Here is a 15,304-nt window from a genome sequence, read left to right as displayed (position 1 = left end):
CAGCAGCCCTGACTGAAATCCTACCCCTCCATTTTCCCCAGAAAAATCATGTTTTAAGTAAGTATAGGTTATGAAAAACAAAATTTTAGATATAATCCACATAAAAGTGCACATGTTATCTGAGTGACACAAAACCGGTAAACAGATACACATTTGCTTTCTTAAAAACATTATGACAGCTGCATACAGAGTAGGCCACAGTATTGTTTTTAAAAATGAATTTATTAAAATGCTCATAATTATAAAAAGAATATTAAAATGCACAGAAATTTGCAAAATATTACAAACTTTACATCTTATGCCACAGTGTATGAAAAGCATCATGAATATTTCAGTTTTACTTAAACTGTTCATACGTTTTAACTTTTCAAACATCTTAAAATATAATATGGACACAAGAAAATGGTACAAGAAGTGTTTCAACAAAGAGCACGTCCTGCTCCCCTATTGTGAATTAATGTTTTCTGAAATTCAAGATGCACGTGCAATTATAAGGGAAGACTTTCAGTGATAAACAGTTTGCAAGATGGTTTTGTTTAGTTTTCAAACAAAAACGAAAGCTTTCCCATCCTATTGACATAACTAAAATATCAGGGATATTTAGAGAAAAATCTCCTGAGTATTTTGGTCTAATGCTTTGATCTGTTAAAATTCACAGGCGTCACAGAAGGATACAAAGTAAAATTTCTCTAGTGGTTAACATGGGGCAGGTCTAGGGCCAGATTTTCCCTTCATGGGTCCACTGCCACACCCATCCATTTTGCCAGGGGGCTGCCTCTGCTCGCATTTACAGATCCAGCCCACAAGTGCCTGCAGACACAGCCCCACATGTTCATCACCCACAAGTCAGCACTAGACGTACATGAACAATGTCGGAGTCACAGATGACCCTAGGTCGCCATTTCAACCTGGCCATCCGGGCAGTATTGGCAGTGTCATACATCACATTTGCTGCCTTTAAAAACGTAGAGGTTTTTTTCCCTCCTGTCCACAGAAGCAGATTTTGAACTATGAAGACGATTTATGAAAACAGAAATGCACAATTCAAGTTCTATTTTATATACAAGGAGATAAGGCAAGAACATTTCCTTGTTTCTAGTTCCACAAACAGTGAGTAACTGCCAAATCCAACACTAGGAGATAGTCCTACACTTCAGAGAAGAGAAGAGGTAATACGAGAGGAAGAGGCACCACTTTCAGGAGCAGCGTCCCAGGTGAGCAGGGCAAGGGACGAGAATGCTTCCCCACTGGGAAGAAATGCATTTCTCGCTCCCTCTTTGACCAGACCTCACGTGGCCTGTCACGAGCACTCTTTGATCACACATACCCTTAACATTATCAAGAAAGCTAGTGAAAAGATCCTGATCCACTGGGACAATTCAAAAGTCCAGAATACTGTTTCACTGAATCCTACATTAATACTTTTTCCCCCCGTGGTTTGTTAACATTCATGGCAGACATTTAGAACTATGACCTGGAGTGAAGCTGCTATAGCAGCTATTATAGCAAGCCCGTCAATTTGCTCACTGAAAAGTGTTTCCTTGTTCTTCGCTGCTGGGATTCTAAGTGCCTCGGCTCCTGTGGCACCTGGGCATTGAGCAGCATCGTAATGGGTGGCGAGTGGCCCATTTAGAGAGAGCGAGGTGCCAGACGCTCTCTCTGCACCCAGCCCTGCCCTGTCACCAGTAACTGGTGAGGGGTACAGGCCCTGTGTCTTCTCTAGAGCCTATAGAGGGCTAGGCATCCAAAAGGCAGTAAAGTGCAGTAAAGAGTGCTGAACTGAATAAACCGAGGGCAAGATGTGCACAGTGGGACAGGAGTTCAACAGGAAGTTACCTACAGCTGACAGCAGGGCTTGTGACCAAACCAATTGGTTTTTTTTGACCCTTAATTGCCTGATTGGCTTGATAGGAGGCTGAAAATTCAAATCAAATCCAGTCTCTTTTCTTGTTTGGGAATTATCTGGGTATCCCCGTTTCTCCGTCTCCTTCCCTAAAAACACTCCCCGGGTGCAAACATGCAATTACAAACAAGTTACTGGGCAGAAAGTAAGAGAAGGGAGGATGTGCTGAGCTACCTTCACTATGGCAGATGCTTTGGTAGGCTGATCACCAGGATGTGCAGAACCCCTCTTAGGAACACGGCGAGGTCACACTGAGGAGACCTGCTGTTCTCTTGACATGCGCAGCACTGTGCTGTTACAATGGCTGTGAGCCAATCACAAGGGTCCCTGCAATACTGTACTTCCTAGATCTAACAGATAAAGGGCAGCTGGTGGGAGCTCGATAGGCTCATCTTTTCCAAACCATTATGTTGATAAATATGTAATTTTAATCACTTGATTTCATTTTTTTCAAGATATGACATATCTTTAGATGTAAATTAATTATCCTGATCAATAGCACAAGTATGCTCAGAAGTGCAATCTTCATTTCAATCCATTAAGAGTATTTCTCCGAGATGGAAAGACAGGCCAAGATGAAGACTGAAACTATTTCCTCTTATTACCTGAGGTTTCCTTTTCTATAGGAACAGATAAGACACCTAAATATTGTAAAGTCTTGGGTCTATCTGCAACTTAATACAGCATTCAAACTGAATTCTGTGTTAGATATTTTTAATCACACAAGAGCTAGCATGTCTAGCCTTTAATGATGGTACTGTAATGGAAGGATAACTGGAACAGGTCTAGCAAGAGTGAAGAAACAAAACAGTGCCTAAAAATAAAAAAAGATCATGTGCTTCAGAACAGAAAGGAATGAAAATAATCAGATGAGGAAAAAACTCCACTCTGCTTTGGTAGATGTTGTTTCTTTAAGCACATGAAGAGAATTCCCGTGTATGATTAAAATTCCAATTTATCCCCAAAAGTAACATTTTTGGTCTTTCTGGTGATTAGTTTTATGCCCTTCTTCAACTCAATTTTACATTTTCCAGTTCCTGCATCACTAGCTGAAACTGAAAAATAATCTGCATGAAAATGGCGATAGTTAAGACTCCTATTTGCCAAAGTGATTTAACTTAAACATTCTCATTAGTGATTCATAGTAAATTTTGACAGAGCTAAATTCTTTAAAGTGCTTCTCAGAACATAAAGCTCTTAATCGGATTTTGGTCGTAAATTGTTATCTACGACTGCTCCTATCATCTTCTCAGCTATGACTCCTATATTTTTGGTCATGTCTTTGAGGTGATTCTCATGAAGAAGCTTCTGGGTTAGGTATTTTTCTCTCTTGATCTTGCTCTTCGTGCTTTTCGATACATCTGGAATTGTATATGAAATGAAAAACTTCACAGAATAGATGATATGCTGAGGGAGAGAAAAAAAAATGTCAGTCAGTCACAAAGAGATGGAGGGGAACACAGAGGCTCTTCCATTTATTTTTGCCGGTCGTTACAGCAGTGTATCAGGCAGGGTGGTAGGTGTTCAAGCTCTACCTCCATGGTGTGGTTCTGCCATGGATCTACATTTTGTTACTTCATAAATTTCAACCATACTATTTGCTATGTAGAGAAGAATATATCTCCCTAACATCTAGAACATTCACCATGGCACAGATGATGTTATGACATTTTTATGTGTGTTTCTTTCCTGTCTTATTCCCAGGCCTCATCCCCAAAGGTAAACACTAACCTATCTATCTGAGTATATGTAGATCATTTTCATTTATTTTTGAATAGTTTAACAAAGCATGTATATATCCCCCAAAGAATATCTTGTTTAGTTTTACTCACTTTAAGTCTTATGAAAACAGTAATGATACTGTATGGTATAATCTTTTGAAAATTGCTTTTTTCCATTCAAAGTTAATTTTTAAGATTCATCAACGTTACTATGTATAACTGTAGTCCATTTTCACTTCTTTATAACATTCCACTGTGCAAAAATACTTTATTTGTTCCGCTATCAAAAGGTATTGGTCTAGTTCCTAGGTTTTGGATTAGAAATAATGATGTTGGGAACATTCATACACTTGGATTCTGGAGAATACCTGTGAGAGTCTGTCAAGAGCGGCAGCTGGGGTGGAACTGCTGAGACCCTATGTTACATGAATGTTCGATTTGACAAGATGGTACCAAATATTTCCAAAACAGCGCTACCACCAGCAGTGTGTGGTGATTTCAGTCACTCTGCATTGTTGTCTGCACTTATTATCATCACGTTTTTTTTTCAAATGAACATGATGACTATGCAATGAACTTTATTTCACTTTGAGCTTTCCTCACATTTCCCTGATGACTAATGAGCTTGAAAACCTTTTTATTTATGCACCATTCAAAAACCCTAACCTAGCAAGAGGCTAGAGATAATACAGAATAGACATAATTAAGAACCAATAAATTACACATAGCCTTAAAATGTGTAAGAACTATGGGGAAAACAAGAGATATAAGCTAAGTAAAGCAGAGTAACAGTTACGAAGAGTGTTATGGTGGGAGATAAAATTTATATAGATTTTATGTAGATCAGTTTAGACAAGCCTCACTGAGCAAAGACTTTAAGGAAGTAAGGAAGTTAAATATCAGGAGAAAAGACATTTTAGGCAGAGGGAACACCCAGCACAGAGTCCACATGGGGGAAGCCTACTGGGTATACTCCAGGGAGGCTGAGTGAGTAACATCAGGGAAGTAATAGAGCGTGGCTACATTGTGCTGGGCTTTGAATGCTATTATAAGGACTTTGGCTTTTACTTGAAGTGAGCTGTGAAGACAACAGGGAGTCCAATTAGTAGACTGCTGCCCTAATTTGAGCAAGAAATGATGGTGGCTCCAACTTGGGGGCAGCTGCAAAGCTGGTAAGAAGTGGTCAGATTTGTGACATATTTCAAAGCAAAAGCTAACAGGATTGGATGTGAAATAAGTGACAGAGAGAAAACAAGCGGGGCTTCAAGAATTCTGGCCTGAGCAACTGTTCAGATGAACTGCCATAATTGAGGGGAGGGGCAGAACCTGTGGACAGAACAGATTTAGGGCAGGGTAGGGGGAGAATATTGAGTGGATTTAAGAAAATATGGGAATCTAGGGCAGTAGATTTGAGGTATCTGTTAGATATCCATGCAGAAAGGTCAAGTATGCAGTTGGATTGATGGTTGAACTCAGTAGAGAGGTTTTCCGGGGATATCCATTAATGAATCACAGGCATACAGATACCACTTAAAGTCTGCAGACTGCATGAAATCACCAAGGCTGTGAGTAAAGAGAAAAGACAGCCAAGGAATGAGCTCCAGGATCATTAAGAAAAAAAGGAAGGGCTTGCAAAGAAGCTAAAAATGGGACTGCCTAGTGAGGTAGGAGGGAAGGCAAAATACATGTGTTCCTGGGAGCCAAGTGAGGAAGACTTTCAAGGAGGAGTGATCAGTTGTGTCAAATGTTTCTTTAAGTTAGGTGGTGTGAAAAATGAGTATTTTGAGATGAGAGAGAGATTAGTGAGTGTGAAGGAGGGAAATCACATAGTAGTAAAAAGGCAAAAACTGAAGTCAGAAAGAGATTTAGATTAGGTTTATTTCCCCCCATTTATTTCTGAGGTAGGTAATATTTATGGACATGAGTATTTTCTATTAAACCACCCTTGTGTTTCTGGGACAAAGCCAATGTGGTATGATGTTATCTTTTGAAAATATGTTGCTAGATTCAGTCTGCACATTTTAAAAAGATCTTTGCATCTTATGTATTGAGTAAGACTAACTTATAATTTCCCTTTCTCATTCTATTGTCTGATTCTAAGATCTAAAAGGAGATGGAGAGTATTTCCTCTAACTTTCCACCTGATCTCTGGAGGAGTTTGTCTAAGATTGAAATAAAGTATTGTAGAAAGTTTGGTATCATTCTCCTAGAAAGCCTGGCCTGGTGTTTTCACTGTGGTCCAATTTTCCAGTTACTCAAAGTTTTGCTATCACTGGAGTTTATGTTACCATCTTTAGCATTTTGAAGATATTAGACCCCTCTCTTCTGGCTTCTATGCTGTTGTTAAAAAGTCTACTCTCATTCTAACCTGAACTTTCTTTGTCATCTTTTTTTCTCTGGTTACATAAGATCTTCTCATAGGTGTGATGTATTTTCCTTACAATGCATGCAAAATAAATGTGGGCTTCTTCAGATAGTACTTCTCCATTATCCTTTTTTCGACTTTTTTTGAAAGTTAGTTTTTCTCCTTCTGTCTTCCATATCACTTAACTTCTTTTTTTGTATTTTCCGTATCTTTCTGTGATGTGCTAGTGACAATTTTTTTTAGATCGGTCTTTCATTTCACTAATTCTCTCAAGCTGAGCGCAGAAGAATTGATGCTTTTGAACTGTGGTGTTGGAGAAGACTCTTGAAGAGTCCCTTGGACTGCAAGGAGATCCAACCAGTCCATTCTGAAGGAGATCAGCCCTGGGTGTTCTTTGGAGAGAATGATGCTAAAGCTGAAACTCCGGTTCTTTGGCCACCTCATGCAAACAGTTGACTCATTGGAAAAAACTCTGATGCTGGGAGGGATTGGGGGCAGGAGGAGAAGGGGACGACAGAGAATGAGATGGCTGGATGGCATCACCGACTCAATGGACGTGAGTTTGAGTGAACTCCGGGAGATGGTGATGGACAGGGAGGCCTGGCATGCTGCAATTCATGGGGTCGCAAAGAGTCGGACACGACTGAGTGACTGAACTGAACTGAACTGAAACTTCTGTTTTATCTGTATGTGAATATTTTCATTTCAACAACTATCTATATTTCTAAAAGTTCTATTTAATTACTTTCCAAAATTGCCTTGTAATTTTTTACAGTTTCTTATTGTTCATTTTGGCTTGGTCATTTATTTAAACATTTTCATATACAGTTAATATATATTCCTTATCTGATAATTCAAACTCGTAAGAGTTACTGAGAGTCCCAATCAGTTTTCTCAGGTTTTATTGGCTAAATCTCATTCATTTTATTATTTTAAATTTTCCCTTTGTCATTGTTAATCCTTGATAATCAGTTCATATTTGCTTATCCCAATCTGGGGAAAAAAACTGAGGTCTAAATTAAGGATACTTTTCTTCAGAGAAGATGTACACTTCCATCTGCTCTGAGACAAATCTAGCCTTTTGTGTGGTCCCTGGCTGAATCTAAGGGTCTAAAGTTCAGCTCTTCTGGCTCACATTGACCCAAGGCTTGGTCTCTTTGAACCTTTAGTTGGAGGCCTAATAACAGAACTTGTTCTCAGAGCACTCCTGGACTTCAGAGGTGCTCACTACTCTATCTTAAGCCATTATCTTTTTTTCCTCTTTTTATATTCTCTTTCCTTCTAGTAAGCTTAAAACGGCAAAGGAAATTATGTTTCTAGCTGGTTCTAAATGTTTTATAGTGAGATGGCCCCTCACAGTATCCAGTCCATCATGATATCAAATGGAGCTGTCTAAACACTGGCAACTACATATTTGAATATAAACTAGTAACTCTTGTCAACATATCAGACACTGCACTCTACTTGTGATACAGTAAACTAATGAACTACTTTCCTCAGTTAATTTTTGATAACTATTTAAAAAAATACTAGAAAAATTATCTAAGCCAAGTAGCCTGTCCCCAAACCAAATACCTCCTGTTTCAGCCTGTTTAGCTGCTAAGAGGAACCATGTGCTTAGTTCTAGTCAGTGAGATGCAGGTGAAGGTCTGCTCCAGGGGCTTCTGGCAAACCTTTTTCTTTCCTAACATAGGAACAGGTATGGCTAGCATCACCCTTTTTCCTTCTTCCTGCCTAGAACATAAATGTGTTATTTGGAGTTGTGGTAGTCATATTACAACCACAGAGTGACATGTAATGAAAGTAAGCCTACAGAAGACAGATACATTCCTTACACCACGGATTTGGAATTGATCCAGGAGTACCCACCTGCTTCCAGTGAAATCTGCTATGTGGGAAAAAAAATCAACCCTTACTTGTTTAAGCCATTGTAGATGGGTTTTTTGTTTCTTGCAGTTAAACGAAACCCTAACTGACCACACCAATCAAGTAACTTTTGAACCTTTAGAATTTAGTAGTAGTTATTCACTCAGTGTAAGAAGTAAAGTTGGCTAGATCAATTTCAAATTGAATAGCTGCCTTAGTATTTTTCAGAGCTGGTAAATTTCAGGGATGTAAAAAACTATTCTAAGAAGGTATAGTGTGAAAATGCAATACAAATAAACTATTATAGCAATAAAAGTTTCTCCAGGAAGATATCTTACTTATCTTGAGTAAACTTCTTCATAGCCTAATATGGAGCCCAGTTCCCCAAATAAAAAGGCCTTCAATTAATACTGAACTGAAAGGAATTGAATCTCCCTAAGCCCACATGCCAGAGAAGGCAATGGCAGCCCACTCCAGTACTCTTGCCTGGAAAATCCCATGGATGGAGGAGCCTGGTAGGCTGCAGTCCATGGGGTTGCTAAGAGTCGGACACGACTGAGTGACTTCACTTTCACTTTTCACTTTTATGCATTGGAGAAGGAAATGGCAACCCACTCCAGTGTTCTTGCCTGGAAAATCCCAGGGACGGGGCAGCCTGGTGGGCTGCAGTCTATGGGGTCGCACAGAGTCGGACACAACTGGATTGACTTAGCAGCAGCAGCAAGCCCACATGCTTTTAACTTTACAGCAGATAACCAACTTCATTTAATTACTGAGAGCATTATGGGTATTCTCAGGTAAAATATAACAAATGTTATAGAAATAATTATTAGCAAGAGATAAGACATATTGCGTATTTTAAGTCAGAAGTGACAACACTTAAAAGTTAATAAATGGTCTGCAAAAACACTGCCTTAAAACTATTTCAAAGTGAACTTTTCTTACCTCCATGACAATGATAAAAGCCAGCTTGGCTGCAATCACATGCCAATAATAGATGTTGTGTTTATACTCTTGTGGGTGTCCAGGAGGGTACCGGAAATCACGATACCTGGAAAAAAGATGGGGGCATTTAAGGAGATCATTCTTTCTAATCAAAAGTAAACAAGGGCCCATTAAAAAGGTCATATTTAATGCAACACTCTTTTAAATTGGTCATCTCATAAATTTTCTCCAAGGGTTTCTGGTTTTTTTTTTTTTTTTTTTTTTTGGCCGTGCCATGTGGAGTCTCAGTTCCCTGGCCAGAGACTGAACCTGGGACCATGGCAATGAAAGCCCTGCATCATGAGCATGAGGCTACCAGGGAATGCCCAGATTTTCTCTGGGAGTTTAATTTGATGACAAAACCCTGAAATAACTACTCTAGTAATATTTCATGTAACTTACAAGATGGTAATGATGGTTTCCATCTTTGTAAAAAAAGAACAGAAATATCAAAATTTATCCCTGCTTCCTCAAGAGAGTGTAACTAAAACAAATTACCATATTTTCAGAAACATGCTACAGAGAGTATTACCTATTTTTTATAGTTTTCTTACCTAATTTCCTTGTTGTCAGACATCATATGCTATTGCTTGAGTGTATCTCCCTTAGGCAGCAAATCTCTAGCTTTCCACCTGTAACCTATTAGACCTGGAAGTTTAATTACTCTTTAGAATTATGTAAAGTAAGAGTAAGCAGGTGCAATGTGTGATTCTGAAGAGGCTTTGCTATATGTAATCCAGAAACATTTATTTGGGGCTTATTTATGGTTTTCTCATTGTGTTGTTGAGAATGTGAATAGGAGACAGCTTTGAGGAGTTTAAATTTTAAAGTCTCTTTAGGTTTTAGACTTTGAAAAAAACAAAACTACGATACCATGCAGTCAACAAACTTATCAATTAGTAACTTAGTTGATGTACACTGTCCACAGTTGATCTTATCAGCCATTAAAATCAATGCAGAGAGCTTTGGAATACTTTTAGAGAACACTGCTAGGCTGGGCTGAGGCATCAACTGTTCCTGTCTCTGTATTGCTTTGTTAAGTGATGGTACTATTTTGTCATCATTCAGTACCGTCAGATTGTGGTTGAATAAAATATTAGTTGTCACAACTGAAATATCTTGCCTTTTGGAACTCTCGGAGTTTCTTAATTTCTAAGATATAAGACTTTCCCCAGAATAAGTCTTTCTGTAATCATTTGAAACTCTCATTTTAACATCGTGCCTTATGGGGGTTTCCCTGGTGGTACAGTGGTTCAAAATCTGCCTGCCAATGCAGGAGACACAGGTTCAATCCCTGGTCCAGAAAGATCCCACATGCCATGGAGCAGCTAAGTCCCTGCACCGCAACTTCTGAGACGGTGCTCCGCAATAAGACAAGCCACCGCAACGAGAAGCCTGCATACCACGACAAGGAGTAGCCACCACTCGCCGCAACTACACAAAGTCCAGCAGCAGCAATGATGGTCCAGCACAGCCAAGAATAAACAAACAAATCTTTTCAAAAGTTATAGGAATACTTTACAATTTGTAAAAAATAAAATACAATCCTGCCTTATGGCTTGGCTTGAAAGTTCTAATCTTAATCTATAGTAACTTTTATATTTTATACTTTTTTAAGTCTGATTGAAAAGAAAGCGAGGAAAAAAGAAATCCAGCAACTTCATTTAAATACCAAATAGAATGATATTACAATGAAAGTCCTTTAAAATAAGACGTGTATTTTTAAACACTTGTAAGTAGAACTTGCCTGCACGTGTCGTATTTAGACTCAGCGTATGGACTTTCCTTGACGCTGCTTTTGAAGTCGGCAATATTGAAGATGGAGAGACTTATGTTGATGTATCCTTCCATTGTGTAGTCTGGGTGGTCCCCATATGGCTGGATGGAGAAGGACCAGTAATATACCAGGCGGGGGATCATGTCTGATGTGAATGCAATGATCATGGCCTATGTTGGAAGAAAATGGTAGAGAGGGTATTAATTTAGAGCCTCTATAGCTAGGGTTAACAGACATGCCAAAATTATATTTTCATCAGTTGAGTTTTTTAAATTAAAGATTCAGGAATTGTCAAATGGATATAAGTAGTGAATGTCCTAAAACTTTCGAGCAGCTGCTTTAAAGTAGTTTGTTTGCTTTTGGTCTTTGAAGGGGATGTCCAGCAGTTCACCTGCAGTTCAAAAGCAAAGCCTGGATAGTTGCCTATTATGTATCCTAAGTACAGTAAGAATAATTGTAGACTAGGGTATTGTGGATAACTCGAGAGCCACTTGCATATGTTACATGTGATATATTTTTAAAAATAGAATATAATAAAATTCAATCAACCCTGGAGCACTACTTGATATAATTTAATCTTTATGATTTAGAAAGTCCTTTTGCATGTGAAATATTAAGATCAATATTATGAAAATAAGCTGGCTTTATACGATTCCTTTGTAGATAAATAATTGATAAAAATTGCTTTTTTAATCACTGTCTCTTAAAAATAGAATACTAACTGATAACAAATATTTTCCTTCAAATTTATACTTTTTCCCCTATAGTATCTTGACTTGTTGAGATAACTCAACCCCACAGTCTGATTTAAACTTTCAGTATATACTTATGTCTGTTGCTTCATTAGAGAGCAAGAATTCTTTACTATTCAATAAAATATAGTAGCAAGAAACTGTGTTGGGATTGTTCTATTCACATAATCAAGCAATGATATCTATTTTGTTAGACTTAGTGTCTAAGCCTTTCAACTTCCAAAAGGTTAAATGGATAAAGTCAGAAAGATTATAGTTATCAAAAAACTTTAAGAGAGTTTAGTGTGTTTCCAGATTAAAGGAATAAATATGGATCAGTCTTAAATCTGAATCTGTGTCAGGAAGACTTTCATTAGGATCTAAACCTATTATTAATTACATGAATTCTCTTCAGAGTTCAAATTTGGGCTTTAAACTCTCTAACATGTAAAACTGGTGTCACAGAAGGAGAAAGTAATGAATATGCTTCAATCCAAATTCTATGTGAATAAACAAAGCTAGATGTTTCAGTCATTTCTGAAGCAGAAGAACAGACATGTTTTGCACAACACGATTTTAACAGTATTCATCTGAACATATGGTTTAGACACAGTGAGACCACAAGCCAACAAAGATCTCATGCAAAGCAAGAAAAACAACTGAGGGGCTTTTCTATTGCAAAATTTCCCCTACCAGAACCAGCTTTGTTATTTCCTCTGATGTAAAGTCTCTCTGGGTGTGTATTCTTGCCTGTCGGTGATGGTGGTGGTGGTGTAAGGCAAGACTATTTTACTTTTCCCAGATTTCAATAGATTAAAATTTCCTGTTATCATTTAACTCAACTAGAGCTTTTTACAGAATCACCTGCAGATGTGCTTCAAGAAGCTATACAAATTCCAATACAGAAAATAATTCTATTGTCTTTTGACAAGATACTTTTTCCTCCTGAATTCAGCTGCTCTAAGACACATCGCAAGAGCACAAATAAATGCAGTGTGCTTCATTTCCCATGCTGTTCCAAACACAATTTTCCATTTATATCAAAATAAATTAAAATTGGTCGTCAATAGCAGATGCTCTGGCATGACACAACAATGTCAATTCAGCTTATTTATTGAACCAGCAGCTTTAAAATGAATGATTTTATACCAAACTCTGGCCTGATGCCCTTTCAAATCCTGAAGAGCTGTTCTCTTCTTCCTCCTTCCTAAAAATTCCCCTATTATGGAAAGCTAGTTGTTACTGAGCATGTGAGGTTGGGAAGCCACAAATTAGGTATGAGGGGATAAAATACATGTTTAATTCTTATAGAATTATATGCAAGAGGACCTGCACCTTGGAATCTCTAGCACCTTAATATGGAAAAAAGGACTGTCCATAGTTTAATTGGGCTTCCCTGGTAGCTCAGATGGTTAAGAATCTGCCTGCAATGCAGGAGACCTGAGTTCAACCTCTGAGTCAGGAAGATCCCCTAAAGAAGGGAATGGCAACCCATTCCAGTATTCTTGCCTGGAGAATTCCATGGGCAGAGGAGCCTAGTGGGCTATAGTCCATGGGGTCGCAAAGAGTTGGACATGACTGACCAACTAACACTAGTCACTATAGTTTAATTGATAATTGAATAAGCAATTTTTCTAGTGTATAATAAGCCAGCACCTGAATTATAAGAACAAACAACTACTGGACAAGAACCAGAAGAACCAACCAGTGAGTACATGTGTGCCCACCCACACATGCAGGTAGAGCAGCCTTGAAGATACAGTCAATATTCCATCTGCATTAATGGTGAGGAGCCATGCTGGGGTGACGAGGAAAAGGTGCCTCATACAATTAAGACAGGATGCTTGAGTAATGGGGAGTAGGAGTCAATTGAATTTTCTGGTTAGCTGAAGGTCAAACAAAAACCTTTTAGTTCCAAACCCTGTTGCTAAAAATTTCCTTAAAGCACGTTAACTCCACGTTCCAGCCTGGGTTCATGTCATACAGTATATTGAACATGACAGATTCATACTTTTATGACTGTGGAGCTTGAAAGGCCTCACTGTCGTATTTCTGAACATCAGCCTGTTTTGCAGCGCGGTGGATGCTGAAGGTGGGGGCTATATGGGTGAATGGAAATGGATATAACCTCACAGTTGTTTTTGTGTGTGTGATTTACCAACTTTCTCCAAAAAGGAGAGACAGCAAGTGATCCAAATAAACTGAGGGTTCTTGGGGGGTGAAAGCTGGGTTCCACATAACTTATTGTGTAAAACTGTGATCATGGTCTAGACAGTGACATATTGTAAAATTCTTGTGCCTCTAGTTTCGACACCTGGCAAAGCTTATGGAGTTGCTGTAAACGATGCTGTGTGATGAAGATGATAACAGAGTGTGCATGCATGCGTGCTAAATCACTTCAGTTGTGTCTGCCTCTTTGCGACCCTATGAACTGTAGCCCACTAGGCTCCTCTGTCCATGGAATTCTCCAGGCAAGAATACTGGAGTGGCTTGTCGTGCCCTCCTCCAGGGGTGATAACAAGAGTAGCCGCTAATATCCCAAGGACCAGGCTCTGTGCATCCCATGCACTGACTCACTGAATTCCCCATACACCCTTTGTGGTATATAATAGTCTGAAAATATGTGACAGGGAATTATTCAATCTACAAATGATAAAATGAAGCTCGGAAGTGTTAAGGTCTGGGCGGACGCCCCTCAGCCGGGAGGGAGCCTGACTCACAGGCACTGCCAGACTCTTTTCTCTTTCTACAAGGGCTTGTGGGAAAAGGCAGGGGACTCAAGGCAAGTGGGACTTGATTAAGAAGTTAAAACTGGAATATTATTTTGTTAACCTGGGAGTGAAATTGGCAGTGGAATAAGGGAGGAAATAACCTTGAGTGTCTGGATATTTCTAGGGAAGGAGGTTCCCTGAAGGGCTGGCACTGGGAACTGCTCTGCTTGATAGCTCCCTGCCGACCTGTGGGAGCAGCAGTAGGGAAGCAGGCAGACTGTTGAGACTGGTCCATAATCAGTACAGATCGCAACAAGTGAGTTCTGTTCCCTCATCACTCAGACACATGCAGGACACGAAGGTGCTTAGCTAATGACTAACCCTGGATAGCAAAGACCAAGGGTGGGGCGAGAGGAGAGTTGGAACCTGCCCTAAGTCCACTTCCTTGAAGAACCTCTGTCCCATGACACAAGGAAGGTAAGGAATGACGGGGAATGCACAAAGCACATACTTCTTCATCAAGTAGGTACTAGTTTAAACTGATAATTTGGAATAAACAGTAAAATATGGTGGAATGACTGTTCTTATTTTAGGGTCTACAAACTCTAAAGGGATAGATTTCTATTTCCATTATCAAAGTACTATTTGATAATTCCTTTTATAGTCATGAAAGGATTAAAAGAGTTAGTACTTACTGTTAATATTATTACCATGTTTCTATTGAATAAAACTAATAAATGAGCAACAAAAGCATAATAGTCATTATTTTTAGCAACTGCCTCTGTAAGAGGTCTTGTAAGTCACCAACAATAATTATAAACAAAATATATTAAAAAATAATAACAATTACATTTACAGCAACTATGTTGTTCATGTGATTGAAAGTATTAGCGTCTTCCTCCACATTATGAAATACCAAACAATGGATTCCTTAGGGAGCAACACTAAGGCAGTTTTGGACTTTTCAAGGTTTTTACCCTGCGAAGCCTATTTACTCACATTGGTCACCACAGCCAGAATTGCTATTCCTTGCATGATGGGCTGCCATGCTCCGATGTCCTGGGCTTTTTCTGGCACCATGCGTCTATACTGGGTAGTCAGTTTCCACGCGTCCACTCTTATTTCCAATATATTGTTCACCAGAGCCAACAGAGGGGCCAGTGGAAAAGAGGCCACAAATAAGGTGACGAACCCAAACTGAATAACTGTCAATGGAACGGACACACATCATGGAGTGGTGGATGGA

General features: G+C 39.0%; 1 protein-coding gene across 6 annotated transcripts in view; it reads right to left on the bottom strand.

The window, feature by feature from the left end:
* Positions 1-203: 203 nt before the first annotated feature.
* ANO6 (anoctamin 6) overlaps positions 204-15,304 on the bottom strand; it is a 233,363-nt gene continuing 218,262 nt past the window's right edge. For 5 of the 6 annotated variants that reach the window (XM_055581512.1, XM_055581523.1, XM_055581539.1 and 2 more), the window contains 4 exons: positions 15,058-15,263; positions 10,587-10,786; positions 8,801-8,906; positions 204-3,310 (listed from right to left, as the gene is read on the bottom strand). In XM_055581512.1, the coding sequence (XP_055437487.1) occupies positions 3,101-3,310; positions 8,801-8,906; positions 10,587-10,786; positions 15,058-15,263 (722 nt within the window). In that variant the 3' untranslated portion in view covers positions 204-3,100. The remainder of the gene's footprint in view (positions 3,311-8,800; positions 8,907-10,586; positions 10,787-15,057; positions 15,264-15,304) is intronic. The other variant, XR_008714674.1, reaches the window with a different exon arrangement.

Source organism: Bubalus kerabau, chromosome 1 (assembly GCF_029407905.1).
Source record: "Bubalus kerabau isolate K-KA32 ecotype Philippines breed swamp buffalo chromosome 1, PCC_UOA_SB_1v2, whole genome shotgun sequence".
Taxonomy (NCBI): Eukaryota; Metazoa; Chordata; class Mammalia; order Artiodactyla; family Bovidae; genus Bubalus; species Bubalus kerabau.
Note: the sequence above shows the minus strand (reverse complement) of the source record. Positions and strands in the feature narration are given on the sequence as shown.